Source organism: Kogia breviceps, chromosome 4 (genome assembly GCF_026419965.1).
Source record: "Kogia breviceps isolate mKogBre1 chromosome 4, mKogBre1 haplotype 1, whole genome shotgun sequence".
In the NCBI taxonomy this organism is placed as follows: Eukaryota; Metazoa; Chordata; class Mammalia; order Artiodactyla; family Physeteridae; genus Kogia; species Kogia breviceps.
Window position 1 is genome coordinate 33,605,668 of NC_081313.1, and position 21,743 is coordinate 33,627,410.

The following is a 21,743-nucleotide window of genomic DNA, read 5'->3' on the forward strand; positions in this document are numbered from 1 at the left end:
TTTCCTTCTGCTAACTTTGGGTTTTTTTTGTTCTTCTTTCTCTAATTGCTTTAGGTGTAAGGTGTTATTGTTTATTTGAGTTGTTTCTTGTTTCTTGAGGTAGGCTTGTATTGCTATAAACTTCCCTCTTAGAACTGCTTTTGCTGCATCCCATAGGTTTTGGGTTGTCATGTTTTCATCGTCATTTGTTTCTAAGTATTTTTTGATTTCCTCTTTGATTTCTTCAGTGATCTCTTGATTATTTAGTAGTGTATTGTTTAGCCTCCATGTGTTTGTATTTTTTACATTTTTTTCCTGTAATTGATATCTAGTCTTATAACATTGTGGTAGGAAAAGATACTTGATATGATTTCAATTTTCTTAAATTTACCAAGGCGTGATTTGTGACCCAAGGTATGGTCTATCCTGGAGAATGTTCCATGAGCACTTGAGAAGAAAGTGTATTCTATTGTTTTTGGAAGGAAAAGCCTATAAATATCAATTAAGTCCATTTTGTTTAATGTGTCATTTAAATCTTGTGTTTCCTTATTTATTTTCATTTTGGATCATCTGTCCATTGGTGAAAGTGGGATGTTAAAGTCCCCTACTATGATTGTGTTACTCTCTATTTCCCCTTTTATGGCTGTTAGCATTTGCCTTATGAATTGAGGTGTTCCTCTGTTGAGTGCATAAATATTTACAATTGTTATATCTTCTTCTTGGAGTGATCCCTTGGTCATTATGTAGTGTCCTTCTTTGTCTCTTGTAATAGTCTTTATTTTAAAGTCTATTTTGTCTGATATAAGAATTGCCACTCCAGCTTTCTTTTGATTTCCATCTGCATGTAATATCTTTTTCCTTCCTGTCACTTTGTCTGTATGTGTCCTGAGGTGTGAAATCGGTCTCTTGTAGACAGCATATATACGGGTCTCTTTTTTGTATCCATTCAACCAGTCTATGTCTTTTGTTTGGAGCATTTAAGCCATTTACATTTAAGGTAGTTATCTATATGTATGTTCCTATTACCATTTTCCTAACTGTTTGGAGTTCGTTATTGTAGGTCTTTTCCTTCTCTTGTGTCTCCTGCCCAGAGAAGTTCCTTTAGCATTTGTTGTAAAGCTGGTTTGTAGGTGCTGAATTCTCTTAGCTTTTGCTTGTCTGTAAAGGTTTTAATTTCTCCATTGAATCTGAATGAAATCCTTGCTCATTAGTCTTGGTTGTAGGTTTTCCCCTTTCATCACTTGAAGTATGTCCCGCCACTTCTGGCTTGCAGAGTTCCTGCTGAAAGTTTAGCTCTTAACCTTAGGGGTATACCCTTGTATGTTATTTGTTGCTTTTCCCTTACTGCCTTTATTATCTTTTCTTTGTATTTAATTTTCGATAGTTTGTTAATATGTGTCTTGGCGTGTTTCTCCTTGGATTTATCCTGCATGGGACTCTCTGTGCTTCCTGGACTTTATTTCCTTTGCCATGTTAGGGAAGTTTTCAGCTATAATCTCTTCAAATGTTTTCTCAGACCCTTTCTTTTTCTCTTCTTCTTCTGGGACACATATAATTCAAATGTTGGTGCATTTAATGTTGTCCCAGAGGTCTCTGAGACTGTCCTCAATTCTTTTCATTCTTTTTTCTTTATTCTGCTCTGTGGTAGTTATTTCCACTCTTTTATCTTCCAGGTCAGTTATCCATTCTTCTATCTCAGTTATTCTGCTATTGATTCCTTCTATAGTATTTTAAATTTCATTTATTGTGTTATTCATCATTGTTTGTTTGCTCTTTAATTTTTATAGGTCCTTGTTAAATGTTTTGTATTTTCTCCATTATATTTCCAAGATTTTGGATCATCTTTACTATTATTACTCTCAATTCTTTTTAAGGTATACTGTCTCTGTCCTCTTCATTTGTTTGGTCTGGTGGGTTTTTACCTTGCTACTTCATCTGCTGCATATTTCTCTGTCTTCTCATTTTGTTTAACTTACTGTGTTTGGGGTCTCCTTTTCCCAGGCTGCAGGTTCATAGTTCCCATTGTTTTTGGTGTCTGTCCCCAGTGGCTAAGGTTGGTTCAGTGGGTTGTGTAGGCTTCCTGCTGGAGGGGACTAGTGCCTGTGTTCTGGAGGATGAGGCTGGATCTTGTCTTTCTGGTGGGCAGGTCCACATGTGGTGGTGTGTTTTGGGGCGTCTGTGGCCTTATTATGATTTTAGGCAGCCTCTGTGCTAATGGATGGGGTTGTCTTTTTGTCTTGCTAGTTGTTTGGCATGAGGTATCCAGCACTGGAGCTTGCTGGCCGTTGGGTGGAGCTGGGTCTTAGGATTGAGATGGAGATCTCTGAGAGAGCTCTCGCCTATTGGTATTACATGGTGCCAGGAGGTGTCTGGTTGTCCAATGTCCTGAACTCAGCTCTCCCAGTGCCGAGGCTCAGGCCTGACTCCTGGCTGGAGCAGCAAGACCCTGTCAGACACATGGCTCAGAAGAAAAGGGAGAAAAAAAGGAAACAAAGAAAAAAATAAAATAACATAAAAAGTTTTTAAAATAAAAAAATATTAATAAAATTTAAAAAGTAATAAAAAAAAGAAGGGAGCAATGAAACCAATAAACAAATCCACCAATGATAACAAGCACTAAAAATTATACTAAGATATACATAAAAATCAGAAACTAGTCAGTCACATACAGCAATCCCCAAGTCTACAGTTGGTCCCAAAGTCCACCTCCTCAATTTTGGGATGACTCCTTGTCTATTCAGGTATTCCATAGATGCAGGGTATATCAAATTGATTGTGGAGATTTAATCCGCTGCTCCTTAGGCTGCTGGGAGAAATTTCCCTTTCTCTCGTTTGTTTGCACAGCTCCTGGGGTTTAGCTTTGGATTTGGCCCCGCCTCTTCATGTATATTGCCTTCTGGCATCTGTTCTTCACCCAGACAGGAGGGGCTTAAAGGAGTGGCTGATTATTGTTCTCTGGCTCACTCAGGCTGGGGCGACGGAGAGGCACAGAATGAGGGGCAAGCCTGCAGTGGCAGAGGCTGGCATGATGTTGCACCAGTCTGAGGCACAACTTGTGTTCTCCTGGGGAAGTTGTCCCTCGATCATGGGACCCTGGCAGTGGCAGGCTGCACAGGCTCCCAGGATGGGAGCTGTGGAGAGTGACCTGTGCTTGCACATGGGATTCTTGGTGGCTGCAGCAGCAGCCTTAGCGCTTCATGCCCGTCTCTGGTGTCTGTGCTGATAGCTGCAGCTCGCGCCCGCAGAATGAGACTGTTTTAGTAACAAAAGCCATGCAAACTTAGTGGACAAGAGTGAGAAACAATTAAGAAAGCTTGCTACCAAGTGGGAAAGGAGGAATTCAACAGAGCACAGGGGGTATCGGTTATGTGAAGAATTAATATGCTTTGTGTTCATGGTTCAAGAAGCCCAGCTCCTCCATTAAGTTGGTTACACTAGACTGGTTTTCCATTTCTAAACAGAGTTCATAGAGTATCTCTTACCCACAGTCTTCTTCTGGAGACATGCAAACGCATTCAGATCCTGACTGTTTTTGTCCTGGTTGACAATGGCCTTTTAAGCGTGTCAGGGTATCTGAAACAAAAGAAAATGAAGATAAGAACAATGCACAGCATGGATTTCAAGTGATAAGTTTGAATTTAGGAGAAAAGGCAGTGGTGAAAGGTTCTCATTTATCTTTTGGAGTTAGAGCATTCATTTTAGCTTTTCCAAATATGTTGTCATGAAAGAGTCCATCTGAAAGGTCCTTTCTAGCTCTAGGAGCTATTGTTTTCCAACCTAGAACTGCTACTAAGTCAGAAAACTAAAGAAAATGGAATTGGTGAAATTTTTGCTCATTTGTTATTCAAACATTTATTGAGCGACTGTGATTTCCCAGCACTGCCATAGGTTCTGGGGATAGTGGGTTGAGAAAAATTTGACCCAGATCCCATGCTGTTGGAGCTTCTAGTCTTGTGGAGCAGACAGACATTCATCAAAAAAAACCACACTGTACACATAGAATTGCTGCTGTTATTTGTGCTATTAAAGAGAAAGCATATAATCAAGAAAATTGATGTAGCCAGGAAGGTTATGAACAGTAAAATGGGAAGAGAAAAGAGAGTGTGTTTGAAGCAAAGGCAGTAGCATGCATAAACATGGTCAAAAGAGAGGTAATGTGTGATTTTCTTGGAACTGTAAGAAAGCCAGGGAAACAAGGGCATGGAAAAGGTACAGCCAGAGAGATGGCTGTGTGGCAGACTGTGTAGGGTCATAAAGGGCTTTCAAAGGATTTTTGTCTTATTTTATAAGCAGTGGCAAGTCTTTGATAGGTTTTAGCAGTAGGTGGTGTGACAAAATCAGGTCTGGATTTGGAAAAGAAATTAATTTTGGTTTCTCTGTAGAGAATGAATTTGGAGAGGCATGGTGGTCAAGAGAATAGACAATTTATGAGGTTATTATAGTAGTTTGGGTGAAAGAGAATGGTAATTTGGACCAAAATGCTAGAGGTAGAAATGGAGAGAAGTGGATGAACTTGAGACAGTTTAAGCACATAGAATGGATGATATTGCATATTGTGGGTAAGTTATGAGAACTGTCAAGTATAATTCTTAGGTTTATAGTTTGTATAAGAGAATAGATATTGGTGCCTTAACTGAAATAGAAAATACTAGAAGAGGATAGTTGCAGGGAAGCTACGGTGATGACTCAAGAATTCCTCTCTGCATATGTTGAATTTATAGTCTCTTTAAGACAGCCAAACAAAATAGACACATAGGAATTTGAATATTCAAGTCTAAAACTCAGTGGAGAAGTCTGTGATAAAGATTTAAATTTGTTATTAGCCTATGGGGGAATCACTGATGCTATGGGTATGGGTGAGATTCCCCAGCAGGAGAGTGTAGCATGAGGTGAGGGGAAAGATCTGAGCCTTGAGGAACTCCAACATTTAAAGTCCATGCAAAGGCAGGAGCCTGCCAGAAATAGAGGGCAGCAGCCAGAGAGGTAGAAGCTAAACCAGACAGTGCTGTGTCTTGGAAGCCAGGGAAAGAACGAATGCACAGAAGAAGGTCAACACTGTTGAATGCTGCTGAGAGGGCAAGGCAGATGAGGACCAAAATATTGTCTATTCTGTTTAGCAATATGGATGTCAGTGACGACAATCGTGTGAATGGATTTGGGGGGATAATGGCTTGAAAGTCAGTTTTTTTAATAAGAATAATCAATGAAGAAATGCAACTCCCAAGTGTGGCTATTTATCCCTGCATGATATTCTAGATATTAGGATGTTATGTGGAAAAAAAAAAAGAATGAAAACAGTAGTAGTCCCCTAATAGTGGGAAAATAGACATTAATCAAAGAATCATAGTGATGGGTTTATAATTAAAGGCAGAGATAGGTATTTTGAAGAAATATATTTCCAGGAGATCATATCACCAAAAAAATGCAACTGAGAAATGTAAGGAAGATCTATAAGGAAATGATGCTTGACCTAAGATGAGCAATTGAATAGTGTGTATGAGAGGGAGGGAGATTAAAGTAAAAGGAAGAACACTTGGATATATTATATGGAAGGGGAAATCTTGGTTATCTTTGCTTATGTTCAGGCTCATCCAGAGAAGCTTTAGAATGGTTGAGTAAAACCTGGAACTGACATTCTGAGCTTCCTGGATGAAACACAGTCTAGTCCCTGGACTGGATCTGACTAATCAGGCATCCACAGAACCACAGTGGCCTCTGTAAGCAAGTAATTGTCAAAGGAGGGTTGTAGGCAGGTATATCAGGTAGGAGGTTTGGTAGGGAAGGAGGTTTATGTTAGAGGCAAAAATAAAGATTTAGAAAATTGGTAGGTTTTCTTCTTTGCTGCTATGCATTTCCATTCCCTATTATTAACCTCTGTTAGGACCCTCATTCCATCTGGTGAAATTTGGCTCAGAACTTTCATGAACATGGAGACCTATAGCTGCTGTTAAGGTCTCAGATACTAGTATTTCCATTGACATGGGCTCGTTTTTCTTTGGTTTCTGTGTGGCCTTTGGCTTTTGTAAATAAATCCATGCTTAGGTCAAGGAGGGACCCTAAGCTATACATTGTTTCCAAAGAGCATCAACTTTCAAGCACACAGAGCATTGTTCCCTCCCTACCGATTTGACATTATCAATGATCACCTGCAAGGACTCTTTGCTCCCTCACTAAGCGTCAGGTGGAAGCCCAAACTGGCCCTCAGCTGCCTGCCCTGCACAGTTTTTGAGTAACACGGAAATGAGAACACTGCGATTTTTAAGTGCTGAGAGCTAGGGGATCTTCTGGAGGTGTTGATTTCTTAGAGGAAGGGAAAAAACTAACAGTGGAGGTGTGCAGCATCTCATTTCTTCAGGAAGCAAAATTCTTTTTCACGTTGAAAGAATTAAAAGTCTTCCTGGGGGCTTCCCTGGTGGCGCAGTGGTTGAGAATCCGCCTGCCGATGCAGGAGACACGGGTTCGTGCCCTGGTCCGGGAAGATCCCACATGCCGCGGAGCAACTAAGCCTGTGAGCCATGGCCGGCAGGCCTGCGTGTCCGGAGCCTGTGCTCCGCAACGGGAGAGGCCACAACAGTGAGAGGCCCGCATACCGCAAAAAAAAAAAAAAAAAAAAAAAAAAAAAGTCTTCCTGGCCAACAAATGACCTGAAGTCTCTTTATCACACAGCTCCTCCCATATTGACAGGAAAGAGTGTTCAGTTTTGTTGATGGTTTTCTTTCTTTTTCTCTGACTCCCTTCATTGATCTTCCTGCCAGCGTTGTTGAGAGAAAGTATATGAGATAGGATATTTCTTTCCTTTATCTTGATGTAGAACATTTTGTTATCTCTCAGTTTGGATTATAATTTTAATTTCTTTTCCAAACACGGAGACATGTGTGCATTTGCGTGTGTGTGTGTGTGTGTGTGTGTGTGTGTACATATGCTGTTATTTTTATAAAGAGGAGGATACTACCTAAGATGCCCAGAGGATCTTAACTCTCTAAACCCTGTGGTCCCCAAATGCATTCATACCTCTGACATATATGATCAGGAGACTAGTGAAACCAAGCCACAGTACTAACCTGAAGTTCTCACAAATTTCCATGTGGTCTCTTTATCAATAGTTTTAAGGTTATAAAATAGGTGAAGTTTCCTCTTTTCTTTCACACATGGTAAAAAAGCCAGAAGAGGATAAAGAAGGCAAGATGGCAGAGAGCTTGAGGAATTATCAGAGCTGCTGCACAGTTCTTGTTTGACCCAAACTGTCTGACTTTGGGACTAGTTTAGCCTCTCTGTGCCTTTGGTTTTTTCTTGAGAAAATAGGCTCAATCATATCTGAGCTCAGAGAGATCATCAAGGATTCTCTGATTAAAAATGAGACAGGAGTTGAAAAAGCATGTTGAGAAATTTGGAAGATATGAATTAGTAGAAGCTCCCTTAACTGTCCTCCAAGTCACCAGCAGGCCAGACTAACCAGGGTTTTCAGCTGCTCCATGCCAGCTGCCTGTCCAACACTGAACAGCAGGTTTTATAAGCTCCTCTCTTCCATAGCTTCACACTTCTACCCCTACCAGTCCAGCTCTAGACTAACCAAGAGTCAGTTTTGTTTGTTTCCAAGTCTATTTATGCCAGTTACTATTGTAATTGTGTAAGTTGATTAAACATATCAACTAATACAGGAGGAAAAAAAGTTATTTTTATAAAAACTAAGTTGAAAATGCTGAATAATTGAAAGTGGTTTGCAAAAATTTTGCTTTGAATTAATGTGGATGGGACTACTATAAAAGATTAAGGAAAAATAAAAGCATTTTGTAGTCAAATTTGCTGCAAAAGTTGCCTTTAAGCTTTCATCTCTCTTCAAAAGAGAGATCATTCTCAACTTTGTCTGTATCTGGAGTAACTCGGAGAGATTTTATACCAACACGAAATATTGGGCCCTCCCAGCTCAATGGCATCAGAACCAGGGGATGGGACTTCAGCAGAGGGGTTTCTTAAAGAAGTGCCCCACTTGGAGTTAAAAATCCCATTGTTTTAGAGAAACTGATATGGGATAACATAGAGGATGAATTCTGTATTTGTTTTATTTGAGAAAAATCTTGAAACTCAAATCAGGAGACCCTTTAGAAACTAAGAGGTTGGTCCTATGTCAGAAAATTTGGTGAACATTTGTGTATTTCTATGTTCTAAGTTAAAATAAAATGTTTACTTAAAAAGTAATGTGGATTACTTTTCTATGGCTCTCCACTTGAACTAAATTTTCAGTTAACCATCAATTCTGATTTTTTCATATGAGAGCACTTGCACTCACTGAAAATCGTGAAGTATTAAATTGGAAAAGAAAACTGACCTCACTGTCTAATATTTGAAGATATCCACTTGACCAATAGCTACTTATGTGCTGCCTGACCTCATCATCGACATGGGGTGAAATACAACCCAGCCCGTCAGTGGAATCTTCTTAAGAAATAGCTCCTCTGTAGATGCTACACGACCAACCACAAAGGACACCACCTTAGTAGACCCCAGTATCCTGAGCAGCTACTCACCTTTTTCACAGGTGAGTGAGCTTGAAATGGGAGGCGTCCAGGAATCCCCACTGCATGTGTACCTTGATGGCCCAGCAACAACAAAGCCTCTGGGACAGGTTAGCTCGATGGATTCACCGATTTTATATAATGTCTGAAATGGTGACAGTGTCAGTACTTCCTGCACCACTGGCTTGAGGCACTCTGTCCCTGCAGAGAGAGAAATATTTCAGATGTATTTGGTGAAGCAGAATACTCAATGGATACAGGCAGATTTTGTGTAATCCAAGAAGTGATTTTAATATGATTTACCACATTGGTTCAGCTTTAATGCTGCCTTTTGATGAGAAAAACTGGGGGTTGAGGATCCCAGTTGAGAAACTGGGAAACTGTCTTTATTTCTATTAACTGAACAACTTGCTAAGGAACTGGCTTCAGATACTCTTCTCATTACGTCATTGGGACCTTTTCAAGAAATAATCTTTTCCACTCTTCTCCCCAGTGAGTTTTCCCAAAAGCAAATCACCACATTGTGGGTGACACAGAGACAGGATGTTCTAATTGACACTGGTCTCAACTCTGTGGCATGATATTCCAGAATAACTCTTTGGCGTCCCCATCTGAGCCTTGTTTGAATCGCATTTTGACTTTCCTGAAGCACGGTTATGTGGGGAGCCTGCAAACTCCTCCTCTCTCTTTGAGCAAAGGATGTGGATGTGCTCCAAGGAGAAAATAGCATTTCACAAAAAATCCCATCTCTGATACACAAAGAGTGTAAGTATCAGCTTCCTGGGACTCATTATTTCGCATCTCTTTGTACATCGGGCAAGGCAGATGCCTGTGGTTAGATGCAGTTAGCAGACTTCCCAGGTTTCTTCTTAAACACATGCCCCCACAGTCCTTCTAATACTCAGGGGCAGGACAACTAAAATATGAAGATAGTTTGAAGTCTAATTTGAGCAGATGAATCCTACTTCCTGCCTTACTAAACCTTTTCACCAGAGTTACTGAAAAATAGTAAAGTGTACTAATCTAAGGGTATGACTTTGCTCTATTTATTTGGGGCACATCCATTCTCTAACAGAGTCATGTGGAAGGCCTGCCCAGTTCTCACTTTGGCATTCCACATCTCCTCGCCTCCAGGTTCTGTCTGGTAAGCAGCTGAAGTACTGGTATCCAACAGGTTTGAAACCAGTAAGGCATACGATTTCAACTTCTTCCCCAACGGAGTACAGTTTCCTTTCATTCTAGAATTAAAACAGATATCAGCACATTACTAATGTTATGAATAATACCTTCAAACACCTCGGTGTCCTCCTGGATTCTTTCTGTTCCTTCACACTTGTATCTGCTCAGAGTCTGCTCAATTTCTACTTCCAAATATCTCTCAAAATTCTCTCCTTTCCTTTGCCATCATCATTGTCTTTGCTCACAGCATGTATTATCTCTTACCAGGGCAACTGTCTAATCGGTCCCTCTTCTAATCCATCTTCCATATTGCTGCTTAAATTGATTAGAATATATATGTATATTTATTTTAATTAATAACTTGCTCTGCTCTGTATATGAGATGGCTTACTATTGCAAGAAAAAGAAAACTATATATGTACGCTATAGTGGCTATAAATGGAATAAAAAATGTATCCTGCATATGCAGCAAATATATGCAGATGCTATGGTAACACATTGACTACAAATCATTTGAAAGTGTTCCTAATAACCTATTGGTCATCATATACTTTCCCAGTTAATGTGTAATTAAAGTACAACTCCTGGCATTTGGGGTTCACTAAAAGATTTTAAAGATCATATGGGTTTTATATTCTTAGCTTGGAATATGGGAATTAACCCACTTCCCCATCCTCACCTCTTGCCATTTCCTCCCATAGAACCTATGCTCTAGCAAAACAAAGCCATCTACTCTTCTTTGCACATAATACTCTCTTTCATGCCTCCCTGTCTTTACCTGGCTGTTCCCTCTATCCTCAACATCTTCTCTCTTCTGTTCTCTCAAGACCCAACTCAAATAGAACTTCCTCTGTGGAGAATCTCTTTCATTTCCCCAGCTTCATCAGGTGTACCATCTTTTCAGTTTTGGCGGGAAACTTGTATAAAGCTCTAATTTATGTTGATCACATTTATCATCCCCACCCCTACACTTGAGTGGTACTTCTATGACCAGGTCTCCCCTCACAAGCCTTTACATGGGGCTTAATAACTCTTTGCTGCAAAAATGCAAAACACTCTCCTTCTTAGGAAGACAGTAATGTAACTCTTTCCTTACCTAGTGGGAGACAAGTACAAAGAATTGACTAGGAAATTATTCTCTGAGAATCGAAGTTGGGAATTTTGAGGGAGGTGAAAGCTCAATCGTCAACATTTGTTATTACTTGGCCATGTGATTCAACTTTTCTCCTAGAAGATGATTAATTTCCTGAATACAAAAAAGAACATTCCATCTTTGGTTATTATGGGTATGGCTGTGTTTCCAGGGGAAATAGCATGATGAGCAGTATTAATGATCTAGATGTTTTATTCAAAGGCTGCACATTCATCCTGAAATAAATTATTGTCATAAACTTCTGCTTCCATTTCTCTTATGAAGCTATTACGTGTAAGTGTATGCTGCAACCATCAAGCTTTGTCCGACATATCTGCTAGACCGACTAAACAAGGACCCTTAGTCACTGTCACTTGCCAATGGGGATAGGACTTGTGTCTTGGTCACTGAAAAGATATCTTCACGTGCAATGACATGATTGCTCTAGCCTGGAATGAGGCATACCTGACGCTGTTTGACTCCACATAAGGGGCATTTTGCTACTAGGAATCTAGAAGGCACTCATTAGGAAAAGTTAAAATTGTATTACTTTTCAGCAAAAACTATCATCAGGTAGGAATTAGGCCTTTAATAAAGAACAAATTAAAACAAGGAGTGAACTTATTCATGGAAATGGAAACATATAATCTAATTTTGTAAAGAGTCATTAGAAGAATGAATCACTGTTTAAACCCTTTGTGTGTTTTTAAAATTCGAATGCCAATCATTTTAATACTTTATTTAAGCAGCTGGCACAAATGGATTAAAAATTATTTAGGTATCTGTATCTGACAAAATGCAATTCTGGGGTTACTGTTGTAGGACAGGGACTGGAAAACATTTTCTATAAAGGGCCTTGATCGTCAATTGCAGGTCAAGCAGTGTCTGCCACCTTGTGTCACAGTTGCACAAAACAGCTATGGTCATTATGTAAACAAAGGAATGTGGTTGTGTTCCAATAAATTTCATTTAAAAAAGAAAAGAAAAGAATACAGAGGGCAGGCCAGATTTGGTCTGTGGGCCATAGTTTGCTAACTCCTATTCTAAAGGATTTGTTTCCAAAGTGTGACTTCTGAACTAGCAGCATCGGTATTACCAGGGATCTTGTGAGGTATGGAAGTTTCTGGGCGCTGCTCAAGACTAGCTTCTAGTGCATCTGAAGTGTGAGAATCTCTGGTTCTAGAGTAAAGACTAATCGACATTACTCCCCTTCTAAAATATTTCCTCCCCCTCACACCTTTAGGCCTGGTACCTTATACATGGTATAAGGTAGGTACCTTATACCTACCTTTAGGCCTGGTACCTGATACATGAACAGAAGATGAATGTACAGGGAAGATACATTAGCCCAGACTATGCTCCATGGATATTTATTTGCTGGCCCTGGAGAATTGAGGGTAATGATTTTTGATCATAAATATGATACAGTTGGAAACAGATTAAAGGCCTTACTGTGTTTAAGAAAGGTACACTTTTTTAAAAAAAGGTAAAATTGATTAGGGCACATGCCTCCTGTGATCAATTTTAAATATTATCTATCTCCTGAAAGTTTATATCTAAAGCCACAGAACTGTCTAACAAAAAGTATTTAGTTGTTTTTAATCATAGAAACATATAGTGGTTTAATGAAAAAAGATAAAAGTAAAAGGTATTAAAACTGTACTGACTGCTTAAGAGTTCTATAGGTTCTTAACCTAAGAAGCCATTACAGACTCAACACCTCCTATGTTACAGTCAAGACTAGTTTGTTTCTCTGATAACGTGCCTTAGATAGGGGGTTACTTTGCTCAGATTCAGAAATAGTCAGATCTTAGTTGCAGATTCCTACAGAAGTCATCCAAACCATTCTCCACTCACATAAATGTACCACCACATGAGTTAGTAGTGCCAAGGCACACAAAAGTGTGTGTGTTAGTTTGGTCTAACAACCAGGTATGAGGACACCTCCAGGGAATTCACAGGGAAAAGTGATGGAGCCTTCTAAATATTCCTTTTTTACTTTTTAAGTCAACAAGTTATTAAACTAAGAAAAAAATAACTCTAAATAAAAGAAAGTGCATGCTTCCTAAGTTCTATTTTTTTGGATTCCAAACCTAAAGTAAAGGTCAGGATGCTTACCCGGATAAATGCATTTTCTGGAGGGACTGGTTGAGGGCACCCTGAATCTGATTCTAATTCAGGGAGGTCTATTTCTTTCACTTCCTCATCATCACTGATGCATGGTTGTCCGCTAAAAGGGAAAAATAAACGTGTGCATAATACAATAAATATGTGTATATATATATATGTATATATGTATACACACATTTTCATGTTTGTGTATATACATATATGCATGCGTATATATACATTATATAGGTGTATATATATATGTATATAATACATTTTAAAAAGAGAGAAAACAGAGAGAAAAAGGGGTAGCAGCCGATCTAACATCTCACTGATATGTTGTGTTGGAATAGGTAAAATTCTAATCATTTCTTTACTTAGCAGTAAGAAAAGAAATATCTTAACTGTCTAGTTTAGTAGCAGTGTTGGGGGAGATGCCCTGCTCTCTCCCCAAACACATCCTTACTCGTTCTGCATTATGGAAAATGTGCAGTGCTCCTCTTGCCGCCTCTCCCCCTCACAGCTTTTCCCTCCTTGCTGGGGGGCAGGGTTGTTGCATTCTCGGGTTCTCGATCTTTTGTAAGTAGCATCACACGTGCTCCAGGAAGACCAGCAGCCCCAGTTCCCGTCTACAGCATCTGGAACACAGGAAGACCCACCCACCCATCATGGTGCCTCTGGGAGAACTGGGGCTTTGAAGCCAGGTCAATTTGGCTTCCTCACAGTTTAGCTGTGGGAGCCTTTGCGGAATATCATAGGGTTATTGTGAGGATTAAAAGAAATTATCTGCACAAAGGGCCTGACATATCACCTGATTTCCCTTTCCTGTTCCCACAGCCTGAATAAAATGGCAACAACTATGAATGATTTTCAACTATCAGCAACATATCGCACACATACATATATACATAAATATATGTATACATATGAACTTCTTCCAAATAGAATATATATAAAATTACATTTTTAAAGGTAATAGACTATATTCTTACTCCCATGACATGTCCTCTTTCTAAGGAGGGTTAGAGGTAACCATGAACATTGCTTGGTCCTGTGTGAAAACTTTGGTTGTGTCTTAATGTATCCCTTATTACAAGCCACCCTCATTCTACATTATAATGCACAAGAGGTTTATAACAAGAGCATCACATATTTTACTTTATAGTGTGTTTTATTTATTTATTTTATGTTATAGCCATTGTGCTGTATATTTTTTATATATATACACATATATAATCTTTGGGTATATAGTGGCATTATCCCCATTTTATGGATGAACAGATTGAGGCATAGAAAGGTTAGGCCACTTTCCCAAGGTCACATAGCTGGTAGGTTACAGCTGAGATTCACACCAGGACTGTTTGACCTTCGAGTCTAACTTTCTCCAGGCCTATTTTCCTTGTGAGTTTGCATAAGGTGGAAATTGCTTATGCAGTTCTCTTATGCAGAGAAGTTTTGTTTTGTTGTTTTCATTGACCAACCCACAATACCTTTGGGAGGGGAAAGCTTCCTACCTCATAGCAAGTTAGACACTTACTAGATTTGTAATCCGGAGAGCGCCTCTCACAGTTCTCACCATAGGTGCCGCTCTGGCACACGCACAGACATTCGGTCCCTGAGAGCATGGGGTGGCCGTTATTAGGGCATCGAGCACATTGGCAGGGGTCAAACTTGGCTGTATATTCTCGATAAGCTCTCCTGAGGTTGTTCCGTCTTGTCACCGCACAGGGGATATTTCTTACCAGGTCTGTAATGGGAGCAAGCTAAGAGCAGATGGGAGAGAGGAGGTCCAGTCAGAGTCACATCTTTTTGGCATATGTTGCCATCATCGCCCAATTGCTGTGGAATGAGAGGCAAGGTCTGGAAAGTCCCACACTTCAAGGGGATTGTTGTAGAATATGGTATATCTGTAGATTGGACTAGTGGAGAAAAGCCCTCCCCATGAGGGCGGGGGAGGTTCTTTCCCTTCTACAGTGAGTAGAGCAGCTATCTGCAAGGTTAGCTGGCTTCTGTTGTCCCTAAAGCGTGGCAGGTGTTAAAGTATCTGGAGCTTACTTTCCCCGGAATTCTACTATGGAGGAAGCCTCACATGAGGTGTCGCTTACTTGGATTTACATTGACTTGTTTATTAAGCATCAAATGCACGCATCAAAGTACTGAGAAAACTGACCAAGAGTTAGGCAGCTCAGGAATGGTTTGCTGAAGGCTCATCAAGTTTGACTCAAGGAGAAAAATCTGGAAAGGGTGAAGAGAGGCTTTCAGTGTTCTTTGTTTTTCCAAGGACACTACTACTGGCTTTTGATGGAACCAGATGAGAAAATGTGAAGAGACAAAATAGAGAAAAGAACATGCTGGTAGGATCAATAGAAGAATTACAGTAACAAATATGGAGCTAACACAAAATCAGGGCTCATTTTTTTTTTAACATCTTTATTGGAGTATAATTACTTTATAATGGTGTGTTAGTTTCTGCTTTATAACAAAGTGAATCAGCTAGATGTATACATATATCCCCATATCCCCTGTCCCACCCTTCTAGGTGGTCATAAAGCACCGAGCTGACCTCCCTGTGCTATGCAGCTGCTTCCCACTAGCTATCTATTTTACGTTTGGTAGTGTATATACGTCCATGCCACTCTCTCACTTCATCCCAGCTTACCCTGCCCCCTCCCCGTGTCCTCAAGTCCATTCTCTTTGTCTGTGTCTTTATTCCTGTCCTGCCTCTAGGTTCTTCAGAACCATTTTTTAAAAAATTCCATATATGTGTGTTAGCATATGGTATTTGTTTTTCTCTTTCTGACTTACTTCACTCTGTACGACAGACTCTAGGTCCATCCACCTCACTACAAATAACTCAATTTCGTTTCTTTTTATGGCTGAGTAATATTCCATTGTATATGTGTGTCACATCTCCTTTATCCATTCATCTGTCGATGGACACTTAGGTTGCTTCCACGTCCTGGCTATTGTAAACAGAGCTGCAATGAACATTGTGGTACATGAATCTTTTTGAATTATGGTTTTTGCAGGGTATATGCCCAGTGGTGGGATTGCTGTGTCATATGGTAGTTCTATTTGTAGTTTTTTAAGGAACCTCCGTACTGTTCTCCATAGTGGCTGTATCAATTTACATTCCCACCAACAGTGAAAGAGGGTTCCCTTTTCTCCACACCCTCTCCAGCATTTATTGTTTGTAGATTTTTTGATGATGGCCTTTCTGACCGGTGTGAGGTGACAACTCATTGTAGTTTTGATTTGCATTTCTCTAATGATTAGGGATGTTGAGCATCCTTTCATGTGTTTGTTGGCAATCTGTGTATCTTCTTTGGAGAAATGTCTATTTAGGTCTTCCAGGGCTCATTTTAATTAACATTTTAAAACCTCAGAGGAATGACTCTCTAGAGCAGTGTATGACTCACAAGTGCCCAGATAGGCAGCTGGACCTCATTTTCCTACCATAACTTGTAGAGCTCCAAGTATCTTCACGCTACCTGTAAATCATTCTGCCTTCATGAGGATTGAACTTCTTTATTTTCATTTACATGAACTGAGCAGAATAGCTCCTTAAGGGGCTTTTTAAAATTTGCTTATGTTTTAGGCAAAACTGGCTCAAAGTGGCATATGACTGATTTTTGGACAAGGTATTTTTACCTAATAAAAATCACCCTTTAATGTAACTACAACAAATATAAGACTGGTAAATTTAATCAATGGTGATAGAAACAGAAAATCAAATGGGTCTAAAATCCCATTTACCCCACAGAGCTATAAATGAAGATTTAGGAGGGTTCATCAAATAAAGAATTGCAAGAAAAATACAGAGATCAAATTTATTACATACATGGGGAGTAGAACACTACTCCAGGTAAGTTTAGGCAGATTCATGTACTAAACTCCCTCTTCTGGTGTTTAATGTCTGCTGGGAATTCTAAATACTGTACTACAGAATGCTTGTTTGAACAGCATAAACAAGAGATGTGTAATTTAATGTTTTTTAAAAAGGTATGTTGTGCATGCACACTAAAGAAAGACTTTTCTTTTATCATCTGAGAAGAAAATGGAAAAGAAATTGTGTGATGTACAGTTTGGGCCGCCAGAGAACTGCCTTAGCTCTTACCCATAATGCTTTTCAATCTTACCTTAAAGTCAATCACAGTAGGATTTTCCTTCACTGATTCTAACCACTCAGAAAATGTCTTCTCTTCTGGACCAGAGCTCCCTTTCTCCCATGCCAAAGCTGCTGCATACTCACTCCTCCCGCCTTGAACCAGGGATATGGATTTCTCTGATCCCTGTATAAACGAACCTGCAAGGTATTTCAAGAAAATTACTCATTTAATTTTATTGCAAATTCAAACTTGAAAGTAAAGCCTATTTGCACAGGAGAAAGAAGCAGAAGGTAGAGTCATGTAGCTCAATTAAGTAAACTAAGTGAAAAGCAAGAGAACACGTCTCTTGTCCCTATAGGGAGTTTAATAATAGAAATGATAATAATAGTGCCAACAGCTACCATTTATTAAGCAACACATGTATGCCAGGCACTCTGCACTCATTATTTATGTAATTCTCATAACAACCTGGAGCAGTAGGTGTTATAAACATGGACGTTGAAGCCAGAAGTAATTTGGCCTGGAACACGTGGATACTAAGGGGGAGAAGGGGGGCTAGAATGCAGATGTAGCCCAAGGCCTGAGGACTCTGTCTCCTGCTCTTTGATGCCAAGCCTCCCACTTTTGACTTATATGGGCATATGTCTTGGGCCCCTGGAATAACATAAACCACATGGTTTCTGGTATCCAATCAGTTGACTGCCATGCCATAACTGACTACAATTACAGAAAAATGTTGATAGAATACCATTAAGCTTAAAGACAGGAGTAAAAGTACAACTAACCAAAAAAAAAAAAAAAATTAAACCTCAAGTTAAAAGTTGGCACAATGTTGCTTTAGAGGTACTGGCGTTTACTCTATACAGCACAGATCTTTCATATAAATTTTCAAAACAATTCCTCTTAACTAAAGGTGTCTTTAATATGGGTAGGAATTGAGTAATAAGAAATTATAGTGAGAAATAAAATCAAATGGACAAGAAGCTAGTGATATGGGTAATAGTTAATGGCATTAATCTGGTATCTGTTCTGGAGTGTCAGTAAGGATCAGCCATGCCCCTAACTGTTTAGAAATTCTGCAGTAAGAGAGTCTAGGATGATTAGAACAATGGGTGAAATACTCTCTCTATGAAGCAAGTATGGTCCTTTTCAAAGTGAGCTGCCTATGAGGGGTATAAGAAGAAATTTTAGAGTTTTTTTGCATTTAATATTCATATAAAATAAGGGAGAAATTATTATTTGCCAATATATCATATACCTATTGATGGTGACTCTGACATGCAGATTGATATATGTCATAAATGGATTGACACTGGTAAGAGCTATATATGATAAGCATGGGACCCTGAAGAAAGAACGAATTAAGTCTATTTACTATTCTACTAGATACTTTGAACAGAATGCTTACAAGTGAATAAATTGCTTAAAAGGATTCCAGAAAGAAAAGGCAGACTGAAGATGATACCAACAGTGCAAACATAAGGAAAACAACAAATAGAAGGAAGAAGAGACACTTCTATTTCTTCCACAAGCTTCTCATCAATCACAACATGAGTTTGACAGCAAACCACTCTCAAAGCATATCAAAAATTTTAAGGAATTTTATGAAGTATTATCATTATGATATGAGCAAGACAAGGAAAAATTCTGTTTATTTTGTATAGATTATCTTTTGATATTTTCTATTTTCCACACTTGTATATATTTTTGTCCATAATGTATTTTTAGAATAATATATTTATAAACATTTGTTAGTAAGTATACATATATTAGGGATATATTCTCAAAAAAATTTAATGGTACCATCACAAATTATAAAAGTTTGGAGTCAAATGATTTAATCAAAGTAGCTCAGGGTTAGAAATAGACAAATCTAAGTTCTTTTTAAAATTTTTATTTCTTTTATGCAGCAGGTTTTTATTAGTTACCCATTGTATACATATTAGTGTATATATATCAATCCTAATCTCCCAATTCATCCCCCCTGGCGTTTTCCCCCCTTGGTGTCCATACGTATGTTCTCTACATCTGTGTCTCTATTTCTGCCTTGCAAACTGGTTCATCTGTACCATTTTTCTAGATTCCACATATATGCATTAATATACGATATTTGTTTTTCTCTTTCTGACTTACTTCACTCTGTATGACAGTCTCTAGGTCCATTCACACCTCTGCAAAAGCCCCAATTTCATTCCTTTTTATGGCTGAGTAATATTCCATTGTATATATGTACCACTTTTTCTTTATCCATTTGTCTGTCGATGGGCATTTAGGTTGCTTGCATGACCTGGCTATTGTAAATAGTGCTGCAATGAACACTGGGGTGCATGTGTCTTTTTGAATTATGGTTTTCTCTGGGTATATTCCCAGTAGTGGGATTGCTGGGTCATATGGTAATCCTATTTTCAGCTTTTTAAGGAACCTCCATACTGTTCTCCATAGTAGCTGTATCAATTTATATTCCTACCAACACCAACAGTGCAAAAGGGTTCCCTTTTCTCCACACTCTCTCCAGCATTTGTTTGTACATTTTCTGACGATGCCCATTCTAACTGATGTGAGGGGATACCTCTTTGTAGTTTTGATTTGCATTTCTCTACTAATTTGTGATGTTGAGCATCTTTTCATGTGCCTCTTGGCCAGCTGTATGTCTTCTTTGGAGAAATGTCTATTTAGGTCTTTTGCCCACTTTTGGATTGGGTTATTTGTTTTTTTAATATTGAGTTGCATGAGCTGTTTATATATTTTGGAGATTAATCCTTTGTCTATTGATTCATTTGCAAATATTTTCTCCTATTCTGAGGGTTGTCTTTTCATCTCGTTTGTAGTTTCCTTTGCTTTGCCAAAGCTTTTAAGTTTCATTAGGTCCCATTTCTTTATTTTTGTTTTTATTTCCATTACTCTAGGAGGTGGGTCACAAAAGATCTTCCTGTGATTTATGTCAAAGAGTGTTCTTCCTATGTTTTCCTCTAAGAGTTTTATACTGTCTGGTCTTACATTTAGGTCTCTAATCCACTTTGAGTTTATTTTTGTGTATGGTGTTAGGGAGTGTTCTAATTTCATTCTTTTACATGTAGCTGTCCAGTTTTCCCAGCACCACTTATTGAAGAGCCGGTCTTTTCTCCATTGTATATCCTTGCCTCCTTTGTCATAGGTTAGTTGACCATAGGTGTGGGGGTTTATCTCTGGGCTTTCTATCCTGTTCCATTGATCTATAATTCTGTTTTTGTGCCAGTACCATACTGTCTTGATTACTGTAGCTTTGTAATATAGTCTGAAGTTGGGGAGTCTGATTCCTCCAGCTCCATTTTTTCCCCTCAAGATTGCTTTGGCTATTTGGGGTCTTTTGTGTTTTCATAAAAATTTTAGGATTTTTTTGTTCTAGTTCTGTAAAAAATGCCATTGGTAATTTGATAGGGATTGCATTGAATCTGTAGATTGCTTTGGGTAGTATAGACATTTTCACAATATTGATTCTTCCAATCCAAAGAATGGTATGTCTCTCTATCTCTTTGTCTCGTCTTTGATTTCTTTCATCAGTGTCTTATAGTTGTCTGAGTACAGGCCTTTTGTCTCCTTACATGGGTTTATTCCTAGGTTTTTTATTCTTTTTGTTGCAATAGTGAATGGGATTGTTTCCTTAATTTCTCTTTCTGATATTCTGTTGTTAATGTATAGGAATCCAAGAGATTTCTGTGCATTAATTTTGTATCCTGCAACTTTACCAAATTCATTGATTAACTCTAGAAATTTTCTGGTGGCATCTTTTGGATTATGTATGTATGGTATGATGTCATCTGCAAACAGTGACAGTTTTACTTCTTTTACAATTTGTATTGCTTTTATTTCTTTTTTTTCCCTGATTGCCTTGGTTAGGACTTCCAAACCTATGTTGAATAATAGTGGCAAGAGTGGACATCCTTGTCTTGTTCCTGATCTTGAGGAAATGCTTTCAGTTTTTCACCCTTGAGAAAGATGTGTGCTGTGTGTTTGTCATATATGGCCTTTATTATGTTGAGGTAGTTTCCCTCTATGCCCACCTTCTGGAGAGTTTTTATCATAAATGGATGTTGAATTTTGTCAAAAGTTTTTTTTCTGCATCTACTGAGATGAATATATGGTTTTTATTCTTCAATTTGTTAATATGGTATATCACATTGATTGATTTGCATATATTGAAGAGTCCATGCATCCCTGGGATAAATCCCATTTGATCATGGTCTATGATCCTCTTAATGTATTGTTTCATTCTGTTTGCTAGTATTTTGCTGAGGATTTTTGCATCTATATTCATCAGTGATATTGGTCTGTAATTTTCTTTTTTTGTAGTATCTTTGTCTGGTTTTGGTATCAGGGTGATGGTGGCCTCGTAGAGTGAGTTTGGGAGTGTTCCTTCCTCTGCAATTGTTTGGAAGAGTTTGAGAAGGACGGGTATTAGCTCTTCTCTAAATGTTTGATAAAATTCACCTGTGAAGCCATCTGGTCCTGGACTTTTTTTGTTGGAAGGTTTCTCATCACAGTTTCAATTTCATTCTTTGTGGTTACTCTGTTCATATTTTCTATTTCTTCCTGGTTCAGTCTTGGAAAGTTATACCTTTCTAAGAATTTGTCCATTTCTTCCAGGCTGTCCTTTTTATTGTCATAGAGTTGCTTGTAGTAGTCTCTTAGGATGCTTTGTATTTCTGCCATGTCCATTGTAACTTCTCCTTTTTCATTTCTAAT

The 21,743-nt window shown here is 38.7% G+C and overlaps 1 protein-coding gene across 1 annotated transcript in view; it reads right to left on the reverse strand.

Moving 5' to 3' along the window:
• The window catches only part of C6 (complement C6), a 400,163-nt gene that overhangs the window by 21,089 nt on the left and 357,331 nt on the right, over positions 1-21,743 (reverse strand). Inside the window, exons 11-17 of the mRNA XM_059060881.2 lie at positions 17,052-17,218; positions 14,450-14,675; positions 13,379-13,550; positions 12,922-13,033; positions 9,598-9,730; positions 8,505-8,693; positions 3,462-3,552 (exon numbers count right to left, since the gene is read on the reverse strand). Of these exons, the coding sequence (XP_058916864.1) occupies positions 3,462-3,552; positions 8,505-8,693; positions 9,598-9,730; positions 12,922-13,033; positions 13,379-13,550; positions 14,450-14,675; positions 17,052-17,218 (1,090 nt within the window). The remainder of the gene's footprint in view (positions 1-3,461; positions 3,553-8,504; positions 8,694-9,597; positions 9,731-12,921; positions 13,034-13,378; positions 13,551-14,449; positions 14,676-17,051; positions 17,219-21,743) is intronic.